A 14,541-nucleotide genomic window follows, 5' to 3' on the forward strand; every position below is an offset into this window, starting at 1 on the left:
GTCCCTATTTAATCAGCAATAACTCTATCCCTACTCTCGACACCTATGGTGAGGATATTTGATTCTGAAATAATGCTACAGTGTGCATATCTCACTATGAACTGAGAAAATAAAAGTATTTTTTTTTCATCAACCAAAAGTGTTTATTGAGAAAAAATTGGTACAGTATAAAATACAGGTACAAATATGCATAAAAGTATTTTTAATGGTAAATATCAATCTTATTGGCTCAAGGAACATATACTCCAATTCACCAATTAGTGCTACAGTAAATAGTGGCATAGGTTTTGCACAGGGGCAAGCCAAATTGTACACAGCTGTGCTTAAGGCACAAGACGTATATCTACGCCCTCGTGGCTTAGATGCAGTCACAGAGGATGTAGATATGCTGTAGTGGTGGAAAAGGTGGCTAATAAGGTAATAGGAGGGATAAAAAGAAAAGAAAATATTTGGGAGGAGAATACACGAGATATGTAAGGAGGCTATTTGTAATAACCCCATATTTTATCTTGTATCCACCTTAAAGAGAAACCGGGACCAAGAATTGAACGTCATCCCAATCAGTAGCTGACACCCCCTTTCACATAAGAAATCTATTCCTTTTCACAAACAGATCATCAGGGGGCTTTGTATGGCTGATATTGTGGTGAAACCCCTCCCACAGTGTGATGTCAGGACCATGGTCCTTACAGTTTCCTGTCTGTGAACATCATTGCATTGTGGGAAATAACAGCTGTTTACAGCTGGGTCCAACTGCCAAAAAAAAAAAGCAATCAGCATCTCCTTCCACTGACATCACCTGCCAGCAGTAAAAATGTCACCACGTGGTAAATGTCAGAATGTAAATCAGGGAGAGAAATATTTTACAATGGGAAAACACTGACTAAATCATGTATACATAATTATTGTAAAAATGAAGCACTTTTTTGTATTACATTATTTTCACTGGAGTTCCTCTTTAAAGAGACTCCGTAACAAAAATTGCATCCTGTTTTTTATCATCCTACAAGTTCCAAAAGCTATTCTAATGTGCTCTGGCTTACTGCAGCACGTTCTACTATCACCATCTCTGTAATAAATCAACTTATCTCCCTCTTGTCAGACTTGTCAGCCTGTGTCTGGAAGGCTGCCAAGTTCTTCAGTGTTGTGGTTCTGTGATGCATTTCCCCCTTCCAGGCCCCTCTCTGCACACTGCCTGTGTATTATTTAGATTAGGGCAGCTTCTCTCTTCTCTCTTATCTTTTACAAGCTGGATAAATCCTCCTCTGAGCTGGCTGGGCTTTCACATACTGATGAATTACATATGGGCAGAGCTGTCTGCACTCTGCAGGAAGAAACAGCCTGACACTTCAGTGGAAGATAGCTGCAGGGGGAAAGAAACACACAAATGATCTCTTGAGATTCAAAAGGAAGGGTGTATACAGCCTGCTTGTGTATAAATGTATTTTCTATGTGTGGACATACTGTACATCAACCTACTTCCTGTTTTGGTGGCCATTTTGTTTGTTTATAAACAAACTTTTTAAAACTGTTTTTAACCACTTTTAATGCGGCGAGGAGTGGCAAAATTGTGGGTAATAGGAGATGTCCCCTAACGCACTGGTATGTTTACTTTTGTGCGATTTTAACAATACAGATTCTCTTTAAACTACATAAATCATAAAAGTTAGAAAAAAAAACAAAAACAACTTCTGGTATACATGGTATATATTACAGCATACCTCTGTTGTACATAAAAAACACAGAGGTACGCTCATGCTTAAAGTTATATTCTAATGGCACGTTGTTGGTGCAATAGCATTCACCAAAGCCCAGTATCAAGTGAGTTCCAATGCGTAGCTCCACCCTCGTACAGAAAAAGTCTGCGGCATTTACTAAATCTGATTAACATTTCCCCATGTGAGTGCCACCGTGTCAACCTTCTAAATCCCTGCGACCATTCAGTTAATAATGCTACCTGGACACATAAATATGTCTTATGGATTGTGGTAACTTGTGGATAAACACCACAGAGGAAATATAACACTAGTGTTAAAAAGCAATTGATGAAAACAATGAAAAAGGTAAAACAGCACTATGGCAGTATCTGAATCTGGGAGTAAAATCACACTCCCATTTTAAGCACCCTTAAAGAGACTCTGAAGTCTTCCGAAAATGAGGTTTTTATTTTAAAAACCTCATTAACATTATTGTCCCTCTTAAAACACTGCAGAACCGTGGCTGAACACCCCCTCAATCACCCTAAACTCACCCCTTACTTGGTAGGCAAAATCCACAACTTTCTTGGTCGCGGATTTTGCTGCCGCCTCTATGCGCGTCAATCAGCACATATCTCCACCTCTCCCCCGCCCCTCTCAGTGAAGGAAGGCTGAGAGGGGCGGGGGAGAGGCGGCGATCTGGGCTGATTGACACGCATAGAGGCAGAGCTGCGCTGCCTCTATGCGGAAGGAGCCCACGATGTACCCCTGTGCGTTTGGGGTAATTGAGGGGGGTTTTCAGCCGCGGTTCTGCTGCATTTTAAGAGGGGCAATAATGTTAATGAGGTTTTTAAAGTAAAATCCTCTTAAAAACCTCATTTTCGGGAGACTTCAGAGTCTTTTTAAACGATACCCGAAGTGACATGATGAGATAGACTGTGTATGTCCAGTGCCTAGCACACAAATAACTATGCTGTGTTCCTTTTTTTCTTTCTCTGCCTGAAATAGTTAAATATCAGGTATGTAAGTGGCTGACTCAGACAAGAAGTGACTACACAGTGACCCTCACTGATAAGAAATTCCCCTTTTTACCTCTTTCTTGCTCTCAGAAGCCATTTTCTGCTAAGAAAGTGTTTTATAGTTGAAATTTCTTATCAGTGAGGGTCACACTGTAGTCACTTCCTGTCCGAGTTAGGACTGGGTCAGCCACTTACACACCTGATATTTAACTCTTTCAGGCAGAGACATAAAAAAAAGGAACACAGCATAGTTATTTGTGTGCTAGGCACTGTACATACACATGTCTAGCTCATCATGTCACATCGGGTATCCTTTAAAGTGAACCTTAAGCCAGAAGAAAAAAAAAAAAAAAAAAAGAGTTTTACTCACCTGGGGCTTCTACCAGCCCCCTGCAGCAGTCCTGTGCCCTCGCAGCCACTCACTAATCCTCTGGTGCCCCGCTGCCAGCTAGTTTCGTTTTTGCTGATGGTCCCGTCAGAACTGGCCATGCGTAGCCTTTTCCGCATTCCCGACTGTAATTAGCACTATTGCGGGATGCAACGCGTAAAAAAATACGCGTTGTCGCATATCTATGCGTGCGTAATGCGGCAACGCGTATTTTTGTACGTGTTGCAGCCCGCTAATTACAGTCGGAAATGCGGAAAAAGCTACGCATGGCCAGTCCTGATGGGACTGTCGGCAAAAACGAAACTAGCTGGCAGCAGGGGACCAGAGGATTAGTGAGTGACTGCGAGGGCACAGGACTGCTGCAGGGGGCTGGTAGAAGCCCCAGGTGAGTAAAACTCATTTTTTTTCCTGGCTTAAGTGTCCCTTTAAGTATGCATGAACTGACACTTTAAGGTTAGGCAAGAGGTACTGGATCGTAGAAGTGAGGAGAGGCAAATCTTGCCATGGATGAATGAGAAGGGAGGAGGTTAGAGTTTGTTTAACATAAGTTAGCTGCTGGTAGAGCCCAAGCCGTCAACAATGACATCAGCAAAATATTACCCTGACAATATCCAGGGCTCAAACAGTATATGCTGGAATCCTGTATATCTGCATCCAAGATTCTAAGCACTGTAACGCTGAATGCCCACTTGCGATTGCAAAATCACTCTCAGAATGCTGAGAGGGATTTTGCAACTTAAAAAACAAGCGATTCCGGAGCGATTTAGAAGAAAGTGATGTTGGACTATCACTGTCCTCTATTAAATCGCTCCAAAAATCATGCAGGTTTCCACATTTGAATTTAATTAGCCTAGAGCTTCTGGAATCGCCAGTAATTCCAAATCACGACTTAGGGCCTTTTTCCACTACACAGCTGAATCGCAAAATCGCTAGTATTTTTAAAATCGCTAGGGTTGCTACTTTGTCACAGAAATCATGAGAAGTATTTTCCACTATATGGATACGATTTGCAACGCTTTCTGAAGCGATTTTAAGAGGGATAAAGCAATGCAAATGAAAAAGCGCAATCGCATAACAAAATGGTGTTTGTGATTGCTAGTGGAAAAGGGCCCTAAGGCCCGGTTCACACTTGCGGTTTTGCAAAAACCGCACCGGATGTCCGGACCGCACCGGAGCCGGATCGGACCTGAACCGTACGGTTCCTGTCCGGATCCGGTCCGGTTGCATACGGTTTCCGTGCGGTATGAACACGGTTGCGGTCCGGATCCGGATTCTAAAAGAGATAACAACCTGTATAAAAACAAAAAAAAATGTTGGGTCTGGGAGGTCAGCAGAAGGGGGACCTGTGGAATCAGGCCCTCCGCTGTTTAGCACTCACCTCCACCTCCAACATGCTGCCAACATCTCCAGCTCGTGCTGCTCCACTCCAAAATGGTTGCCCATGTGTCCCCGATACAATATCGCCGCAACAATCCTCATAGGAAGTGGGGTAGAACATCCGGATTTTTTGCCAGTGTGTTGTGCGCTCTCCGGTTCTCATTGGTTTCCATTGGCCGGATGGTGCAGTCCGGCTCCGCCCCGGATACGGCTGCCGGAGGAGCCGGACCAAAAAATAGCGCATGTTGGAACGGACACCGGAGTCCGGATCCGGTCCGGACGAAACGGACACATGTGAACCCTGGCATAGACTTACATTGCTATGCCGTGCGTCCGTTTCGTCCGGCCAGCATGCGGTGCGGCTCCGGCACGGCTATTCCGGATAGCCACCGCTAATGTGAACCGGGCCTAAAAGGCCCTAATGCTTGCTATGTATGTTGAAGTGATGAATTGCTCTGTGTTTTCTTTTTTAAGATTTATTTGCCATTGGTGAAGAAAACTTTTTATTAAATGTTATATTGTTGAATGGTCACACTGTATGACCTGCATAAATCTCAACTTACCAAGGCAAGCTTATGAGGTATTTGCACATTAATAAGCTGCAAGTATCAGTGGCTGTGTGTGTCAGTTGGGGATTCATGTTATCAATTTGGCAAAGTTAAATAAATAAAAAAATAACTATGGCAGTTTAGCAACCAGCACACTACAGAACGCTGCCTTGTGTCCACCTGTTCTTGTCAGTGTCACAGAAGACAAATGGAGAGCGATCCTCCATCCAGCAGAGGAGCTCCAGTCCCTCCCCTCAGACAGAAGGGCGGGCAGTTGAGAAATGAGAATTACAGTTTATTAGCAGTCTGTGCTGCTGCCATAGCGCTGCACGTTAGAATTCCCAACTACATACACTCACACTGTTGCCGTTATGGTTTTATTTGCGTGCCCTTCCTAAGGACACGCTACAGAAACAAAATGGCCTCAACGGCTGGTCATGTGACCCCGGATCCGCCATTATGTTATCCGAGCGAGGCGGCTGCGTAACACCCTGATACCATGGCGGGGAAGGGAGGCAGTCTCGCTGGCAGGCTATAAAGATGGCGCCTCTGCTGTATAAACAGACGCCGCTTCAAAGGGGAATACAAAAGGCGGCTGGGGCGGCCCTTCCCAGCGACAGAAAGTGGCAACCAAATACGCCACACCCAGAACTCACCTTTCCCGTCACCCCACCCTCTCTGCTAACCAAGCTTACAACAAAAACCATGCGGCCCCGCCAGCAGCACCCGCCACTGCTCCTCACACACAGCGCATAACCCGATCTACTGTGTGTATTATACGGGCTGATACTGTGCAAGACACGGCGCCCAGCCCATGGCAGAGCAATGCCCACCTATCACTCGGCAACAATGACGCCGCGGGGAGAATGGAACGCTGCCACAGAACGTCGAGCCGCCGCGCTGCACAACTCCAGGCTGCCCACAGCGCCACTAACCCGGAGTCATTACGCGCGGCCAGGCTGCTGAGACAGGCACATTCCATAGGACGCCGCCGCGCATTCACTGGATCCTCTGCCACTAGTACTATCCGCCACCCATCACAATGCTGCCCACCAGCCTGGCATGCAGCACATAACCACCCATCACTGCACAATGCTGCCCACTAACCTGACCGTCTAGCAACCACAAAGCCATACATCACTGTACAGAGTAGAACAGACGCTAAACTAAGAATTTCCGGGGGTTTAAAAATCAAACAAACGGAAACCCGCACGGAACTTCAGGGCAGATCTATCCGAACGATGCTGCGCAGGTGTTGGGGGGATATTGGGGAGAGTCATCTATAGTAGTAGATCGACGAATTGGAGATGAATGAGGGAGTGATCTATATTAAAAGATCGGCGGAATGGGAAAAGTAATCTAGAGGATCGGCGGATTGGGGACGACTGGGAGATCTAAGTTAATTGGCGGATTGGAGATGTTTGGGGAGATCTAGATCGGTAGATCGACGATTGGGGAAAGTGATCTATACAAGTCGGTCGGCGGATTCGGAGATGTGTGATCATTGCGAGCTGCACTAGACGAAGCGCGACGAGAGGGCGGCGCGTTCCTGAGGTTACAAAGTTACAAACATTCCCGATGATGAGGAGCCCAGCAGTAAACAGCGGCCAGCTCGCAGCGAGTGCCCTCTGCTCAGGTGCCCCCCTATCTCTGGCGGCATTTCTACACCAGCCGGCTTGGCAGCTACTGGCAGTGGCCACAAGGGCAGCAGTTCTTACATCGGCCGGGGTTCTGTTTCGCAGCTCCAGATGGATTCTCTTCTTCATGTCCATCTTGCGATCTCCGAGTCTCACCCGATTCCGGGCACTGCGCTTCGCGGGTCTTGCGCTGCACCGCGGCGAACACTAACCTGCTGGCTCAGGGGGCGGCGACGTTTCTCTTGACTGACGCTTGTTCTGACCAATCGGGAGGCGCTTTCTCGTATAACCAGCCAATTGTTATCTGTTCCCGGGCGCTCCTGTGTAAAAGTGATGGGCAGAAGTGCCCAGCGCCGCGCAAAGCTGCTTGGAGAAAGGGCGCGCACTGCAGGGAAGAGACTGGCATGGGGGATCCGGGTGGTGCCTGCCTGGCAGTAATCTCGTTTCCTAGCGATCCCCTCTCCTGCCCGTGTATGAGCGCTATTGCCTCCGTGTTGGCAGTTATGTAGGAAATCTTGTCTTGCAGGATTTTGTTCCATTGTATATAGCGGTGTATGCACGAAACGCCGCTGAATAGTTTTGTTAAATTCGCCGAGTTACACAGTGACCTGTTTTTGAGCCAAGATAGTTACAACAGTTTCATTTTACACTGTTTATAAGAATGCATTGGGGCCGTTTTTGGGCATAGACAAACCAGGCAGATGCCTGAAGTGACAGCTGCTTGAGAGGGGCACTAAGGAGCTTTTTTTTTTTTGTAGACTGCTTTTTACGGAATACTTACAGATAACTGCTAGGTCCATTAAGACATGGATGAATGGTAATTTTAATGCTTAAATAGGCACTACTAATTTACATAATAAAGCTGGAATTTCAAGGACACTATTTCATCCTGTAAATGTTTCCTGAAAATATTTCAATCTGCCATCATTGACAAGACACCACCAACCGATTTAAAATACTGCATGGGCAAGCGAAACGACAAACTACACGACATGGCTGCATTCAAAACAACAACACCATTGAAACGATGTTGAACACGCGTGGCCAACTACATTTTAACGGCCCAACGGTCGTGTGAGTCGGTCCTCCGGATGGATCGGGCAAACTGCCTGTTATCATTCGTCTGTCTTGTCGTTTGCCACATATACACACGCCTGATTGTTGTCCAACACTCCAAAATCAGAGGACAGGCAATTTGTGTGTGTGCGGGCTTCACATAAACAGTATACTGTAGTTGTGCTATCCTCTTAACAGTTATAGGAAGGATGTGTTATGTGGGTTGTGTGAGTTTGAGCCAGTGAGTAATATCTGGCCTGGTAATAATGCGTGAAAATACTTTATAGACTTGGTTTGAGAAACAATAAAGCCAGTAAATGTAGGCCATAGACTTCCTATTCATAAGTTCGGAGGGGACAGCTCCCTTGCCTTGGGCGCCAAAATGTCCAGAAACGGCCCTGGTATTGATTACTACACCAAGGAAGTGGATGCTCAACCTGTGCTAGTTATTTCTACGCAGATGAATTGCTCTTTTCAAAAGCAACCTTGGTCTCATCAATAAAATGTACCCAGTGTCTGATCATTTTGTGCTATTTGAAGTTCAAAGGATATCTACACATAGCCAGGCATTTCATTCTCAAAATCCACTGACATCTGTGCATCCTCAAACCTGTTGCAGTTTACTGTGCATCACGTCTGATTCCCAAGCAGCATGTGTGTTTAAACTTTTAAGGTCATATCAAATTTTAGTTGCTGCTTCTTCGTAGGCCAGTAACCCACTAGGAGTGATTTTCTACGCGCTTTGCGATTTGAAAACTCTTGCTAATGTAATGCTACGGATGTGATCCCACTTCAGCGATTTGATTTTATAAAAATCCCCCATTGAATTGCATTAGCAAGAGCTTTTTCAAATTAGAAATCGCTCCTAGTGGGTTTCTGGCCTTACTACTGGTTCTTTCGCACTGTGCATGTTACGTTGCGATACCAACGCAAGGTTCCTGAAAAGCCGCACTGTGCGACAAACCTAATATTGCATCATCTGAGGGTCTTTATGTTCAGGGCCATGTAATCCCCTGTGTAAATGCACAGTTCAAGGACCCAAGAGCTGGGGGTAGGTAATCGTGGGTTTAGCAGCCACATCTTCAATCAGCATCAATGGGATGTGAAGAGCGTCCCCCGGGCCCCCAATGTAGATGGATTGGCCCTGGGCTAGAGGAAGCAATAGTAGAATATCAATGATAATCAGTATTCCAGCACTCTTGGTCCAGTAAGTGCCGGGGTGTCTCAACACTCTAACCTTGTGCCCTGCACCAAAGACACTAAAAGGAGGCTTGTCAGCCCTCAACAACCCAGGTTATAAAATAGTTAACACGCATGGGTCATTAAAAAGTCATAGGACCATTCCTTTTTTCAATCGACAGATCCTCCAACTCCAGCTGGGCGTTACGGACGAGCTCAGCTGTGCTGGATTGCTCAGGCCCTGGTGGGCTGATTTGCATACATTTTTTTTTCAAACATGCAGCTAGCACTTTGCTAGCTGCGTGTTTGTTCCGATCGTCACCGCTACCCGCAGACCCCTTGCGCAGCCTGGCCAATCACCGCCAGGCTGCGCTATGGGATGGATCGGGACTCCCCCTGACGGCGATGACGTCAGTCCGATCGTCGCCATGGCGACGGGGGAAGCCCATACAGGAAATCCCGTTCAGAACTGGATTTCCTGTTGGGTATTTGCGGCGATCGGAGGGGTGTGTGGGATAGTGAAGGGAGGGGGGAAGCATGTAGCTAGCGCTAGCTACATGTTAAAAAAAAAAAAAAAATAGCCAAAAAAAAGCCTCCCGCGGCCGTGTGCCGCATATAATCAGAACGCTAGGGAGGTTAACAAACATCTGAAGTTCTTTTCCACAGAACCTCTTCACAGTGAATGTCTGTCTGTAATTTATTTCCAGATCATATACACTCCATGCAAAAAACATGGAGAGAGATTGTACTAAGTGCAGCTTTTTTTTTTTTTTTAAAGGCAAACACTCAGCTTTGATATTATGCCATTTTTTATGGAACCTAATCATAGATAGGCTTCATAATGAAGCTCTTTGCATCGGGTTCATCATTACATCATGGTTTGCAGAAAGAATAAGTGGGTTTTTTTGTTTTGTTTTTTAACATAAGCCAATATTGAAGGATACCTTAGCGCTAAATTAAATTAAAAAAGGGTGCCTAATGTGTGTATGGGGAGCTGTAGCAACAAAGAAAGTTCATAAACGCTCTAAACCCCCAAACATCATATCAGTCGGTGCAGGATCAGGTCAGCCAGGCCATACGAGATAAATGAACAAAAAAGGGATCCGCAAACCAGACCAGATTGAAGTAGAAAAAGGCTGATATATTTATTTGAAAAATCCACAGACAGTGCAATAAAATCACAGGATCAACTCACGCGTATCGGGCTTACCATCTGCCCTTAATCGTAGTTAAAAGTGAACCTGTATAAGGAGGAATTTATATGGAGCCAGGGAGGAAAAGCTCCACCCCCGGGAACACACAAACTACTCCTTAAAGGAACATACACTCTCAGAAAACACTTGTAAAAGCATTACTTTAATAACATTGAAAGAGATGTATAAAAAGTAACCACTGAATTAACAATATAAATATATAGACAAGAAAGAAGAGAACAAAAGCAGCACAAATACAATATAATGAACAGACATAACTCTTTATGCAATTGAGAAAAAGTGCATATGCTATCAATATGTGTAAACCAAGCTTAAATTCCAGTTTTTATTTAAACCCTGTGGTGTGCGAGTACCCAATCGATGGATCCAAAAGGCTTCGCGTTTAGCAACAGTCTTTGGATATCGCAACCTCTGGACAAACCACCCGCTCCACCCCCTGAAACCTAAAAGCAGATAAATCCCCCCTGTGCACAGTTTCAAAGTGTTTGGATACAGCGGATTTACGGAAAGTGTTCCAATTTGTACCACAATAGTGCTCCGCTATACGCGCTCTCAAGTGGCGAGTAGTGCACCCCACATATGTAGACAACATGAGATGCAAGATATAACATAAATAGTATGTATGGGGAGCTGTGCAGTTCCTTACTGCACCTCCCATGCCCTGGCGTCTCCCTCCACTCTCCAGTAATATGTGAAGTCTTCCTGGTCGGTGACAACTGACCCGAACATACTGCACAAGCTATTCTTCCATTCCTCAAGATTCGGAATCCTATCTGTTCCCCAGTTATCCACTATAAGATTCTTTACAACGTGAAGCGCGAGCGGTGCAGCCTCACGTTGGCGTGCAGTAGATGCTGACTTGGCGAGGTCAACATCTGCAACAGGATCCGGGGACACTGGAGATGTGGTGAGGGACAGATAGGCTGCCAGGGCTGGAGGAAGCCCCAGGTAAGTAGATCTTGTTTTTGTTTTTTGCTCGGATGTATTTTTTTAATAGAGGTTCAATGGCTTTCCAAGGTGAATTTATTGGCTGTCAAGTCCACCAAACGTGAGTATAGTTGACCTTTAGTTGTGCACAGCACTAACATGACGCTGAGCGACCAAACTTTTAACTAACATTGGGGGTACAATAGCATACTCACTTTATATTGTATTAGTTATGTGTTTTTGGGCAGCCACATATATCTTATGGTGCTTAACCAGGTTTGTTCATTAAATGAGAGCTGTCTAGGTTGATCTTGTTAGGGATGGGGTCACTGTGTTTAACCACTTAAGCCCGAAGGGTTGAAATTTTTTTACATCCGAGCAACTTTCACCCCCCATTCATTTGCCAATAACTTTATCACTACTCATCACAATTAATTGATCTATATCTTGTTTTTTCCGCCACCAATTAGGCTTTCTGTGGGTGGTATATTTTGCTAAGAGCCACTTTACTGTAAATGCATTTTAACAGGAAGAATAAGAAAAAAATGGAAAAAATTCATTATTTCTCAGTTTTCAGCCATTATAGTTTTAAAATAATACATGCCTCCATAATTAAAACTCACGTATTGTATTTGCCCATATGCCCCGGGTATTTCACCGTTAAAATTATGTCCCTATCACAATGTATGGCGACAATATTTTATTTGGAAATAAAGGTGCATTTTTTCCGTTTTGCGTCCATCACTGTTTAGAAGCCCATAATTTATTAAATCATATTGATATACTCCTTTGACATGCATATTTAAAAAGTTCAGACCCTTAGGTAACTATTTGTTTTTTTTTAATTTTTATTATTGTAATTTTTTTTTTTTAATTTAAACTTGTATGTGGGTATTTTTTGGTGTGGGAGGTAAACAGGGTTTTTTTTTAATATATTTATATGTTTATTTTTAAAACTTTTTTTTTTAGGTGTAATTTGCTATTTGGCCACAAGATGGCCAGAATCAAAAAGTCCTGGGAGCGATCGATCTCGCTCCCAGGCAGAAGAAAGGAGACCAGAGCTCAGAAAAGCCGCAGCGTCTGAAGAGACGCTGTCGGCTTTTCTCCGGGGGGGGTCCGATCAGCGAAAGGGATTTATAATCCCTTTCACTGATCGGTGGGCTAGCGGCCAGCAGCGGGGGCGCGCACGGGGGGGCCCGCGGGAGCGTGCGCGACCCGCGGGAGTGCGCGCAGCCCAACTGGACGAGAAATCTCGTCCAGTTGGGCTTAAGTGGTTAAACAGGAATCTGAAAAAGGCTTGTGCGTAATTTTTAGGGTGGGTGGGGGGAGGCAAGGGGGGTGTTTTGGCAATAAAATGTTCTTCAAATATGCAAAGGGTATGGGACCGATCTGTCTGAACTCACCAGGTACAGTAGGGTGAGAAAGTTTGGGCAACCATGTTAATTGTCATGATTTTCCTGTATAAATTGTTGGTTGTTACGATAAAAAATGTCAGTTAAATATATATAGGAGACCCACACAGTGATATTTGAGATGTGAAATGAAGTTTATTGGATTTACAGAAAGTGTGCAATAATTGTTTAAATAAAATTAGGCAGATGCATAAATTTGGGCACTGTTGTCATTTTATTGATTCCAAAACCTTTAGAACTAATTATTGGAACTCAAATTGGATTGGTAAGCTCAGTAACCCCTGACCTACATACATCGGTGCATTCAATTATGAGAAATAGTATTTAAGGGGGTCAATTGTAAGTTTCCCTCTTTTATTTTTTTCTGAAGCGTAGCAACATGGGGGTCTCAAAACAACTCTCAAATGACCTGAAGACAAAGATTGTTCATCATCATGGTTTAGGTGAAGGTGTGTAAGAGATTTCAGCTGTCTGTTTCCACAGTTAGAAACATTGAGGAAATGGAAGACCGCACAGGCTCAGATCAAGTTAAGGCTCGAAGTGGCAGACTAAAATCTCGGATAAACAGAAGCGACAAATAGTAAGAACAGTCAGAGGCAACCCACAGACCAGCACCAAAGGCCTACAACATCATCTTGCTGCAGATGGAGTCACTGTGCATCGTTCAACCATGTGGCGCACTTTACACAAGCAGATGCTGTATGCGAGAGTGATGCAGAGGAAGACATTTCTCCGCCCACAGCACAAACCGAGTTGCTTGAGGTATGCTAAAGCACATTTGGACAAGCCAGCTTCATTTTGGAATAAGGTGCTATGGACTAATGAAACTAAAATTTAGTTATTTGGGCATAACAAGGGAAGTTATGCATGGAGGAAAAACAATACAGCATTCAAAGAAAAAGACCTGCTACCTAAAGTAAATATGGTGGTGGCTCGATCATGCTGTGTGGACAGTGCAGGGACTGGAAATCTTGTCAAAGTTGAGGGACGCATGGATTCCACTCAGTATCAGCAGATTTTGGAGAACAATGTCCAGGAATCTGTGACAAAGCTGAAGCTGTGCCAGGGCTGAATCCTTTAAGACAATGACCCTTAATGCTGCTCAAAATCCACTAAGACATTCATGCAAAGGAACAAATACAACGTTCTGGAATGGCCATCTCAGTCCCCAGACCTGAATATAATTGAAAATATGTGGTGTGAGTTACAGAGAGCTGTCCATGCTTGGAAGCCTTCAAACCTGAATGAACTAGAGATGTTTTGTAAAGCGGAATGGTCCAAAATGCCTTTAACCAAAATCCAGACTCTGATTGAAACCTACAGGAAGCGTTTAACCACTTAAGTCTATCTGGACGAATATGTTCGTCCAGATAGGCTGTGCACCTTCCAGTGTGCGGTGCGCGCGATCGCGTGCGCACCCGCCGTTAGCCCCCCGATCAGTGAATGGGAAAATACTTCCCTTCCCATTCACCGATCTAAGTCCCCCGCAGAAAACCGACAGTCTCTCATCCGAGACCGCGGTATTTCTGCAAAAAACTTTTTGACTTTTTTGACTGTGGCCAAATAGTAGACTACACCCACATATATATTTTAATAAATACATTAAATTACATTTAAAAATTAGCTGTTTACTTCCCCACACCAAAAATTACCCAAATAAAATTTTCAGTAAAAAAATTACAAAAAAAGAAAAAAAAAATAGTTACCTAAGGGTCTGAACTTTTTAAATGTGCATGTCAAAGGAGTATATTAATATACTTTTTTAAATTATGGGCTTGTAAATAGTGATGGACGCAAATTGAAAAAAGGCACCTTTATTTCCAAATAAAATATTGGCCCCATACATTGGCCTTGATTCATAAAAAGCAGTGCGATAAAAAAAAATCTTGTCGGGAAAATACCGCACTTGGTATTCTCCCGGTCTGTGTGCTAATTCATAAAGATTTCCCCAGCTGCCTTTGAAGGTCGGTAAATTACCGCAGCCCATTGAGCGGTAGAGTAGAGCAGTGTGGCGATTCTCTCTTTTGCCATGCACAAATGACTCCACAAATGACTCAGACAGATGACTCGCACAGACTTTCCCTGCC

At 44.3% G+C, this 14,541-nt stretch overlaps 1 protein-coding gene across 2 annotated transcripts in view; it reads right to left on the bottom strand.

Moving 5' to 3' along the window:
• ANP32A (acidic nuclear phosphoprotein 32 family member A) overlaps positions 1 to 6,904 on the bottom strand; it is a 46,940-nt gene extending 40,036 nt beyond the window's left edge. The window contains exon 1 of one of the 2 annotated variants that reach the window (XM_068275054.1): positions 6,748 to 6,902. In XM_068275054.1, coding sequence (XP_068131155.1) covers positions 6,748 to 6,801 — 54 coding nt within the window. In that variant the 5' untranslated portion in view covers positions 6,802 to 6,902. Of the gene's footprint in view, positions 1 to 6,747 lie in introns of both variants that reach the window. The other variant, XM_068275055.1, reaches the window with a different exon arrangement.
• Positions 6,905 to 14,541: the final 7,637 nt, after the last annotated feature.

This window comes from Hyperolius riggenbachi, chromosome 3 (assembly GCF_040937935.1).
Source record: "Hyperolius riggenbachi isolate aHypRig1 chromosome 3, aHypRig1.pri, whole genome shotgun sequence".
Classification (NCBI taxonomy): Eukaryota; Metazoa; Chordata; class Amphibia; order Anura; family Hyperoliidae; genus Hyperolius; species Hyperolius riggenbachi.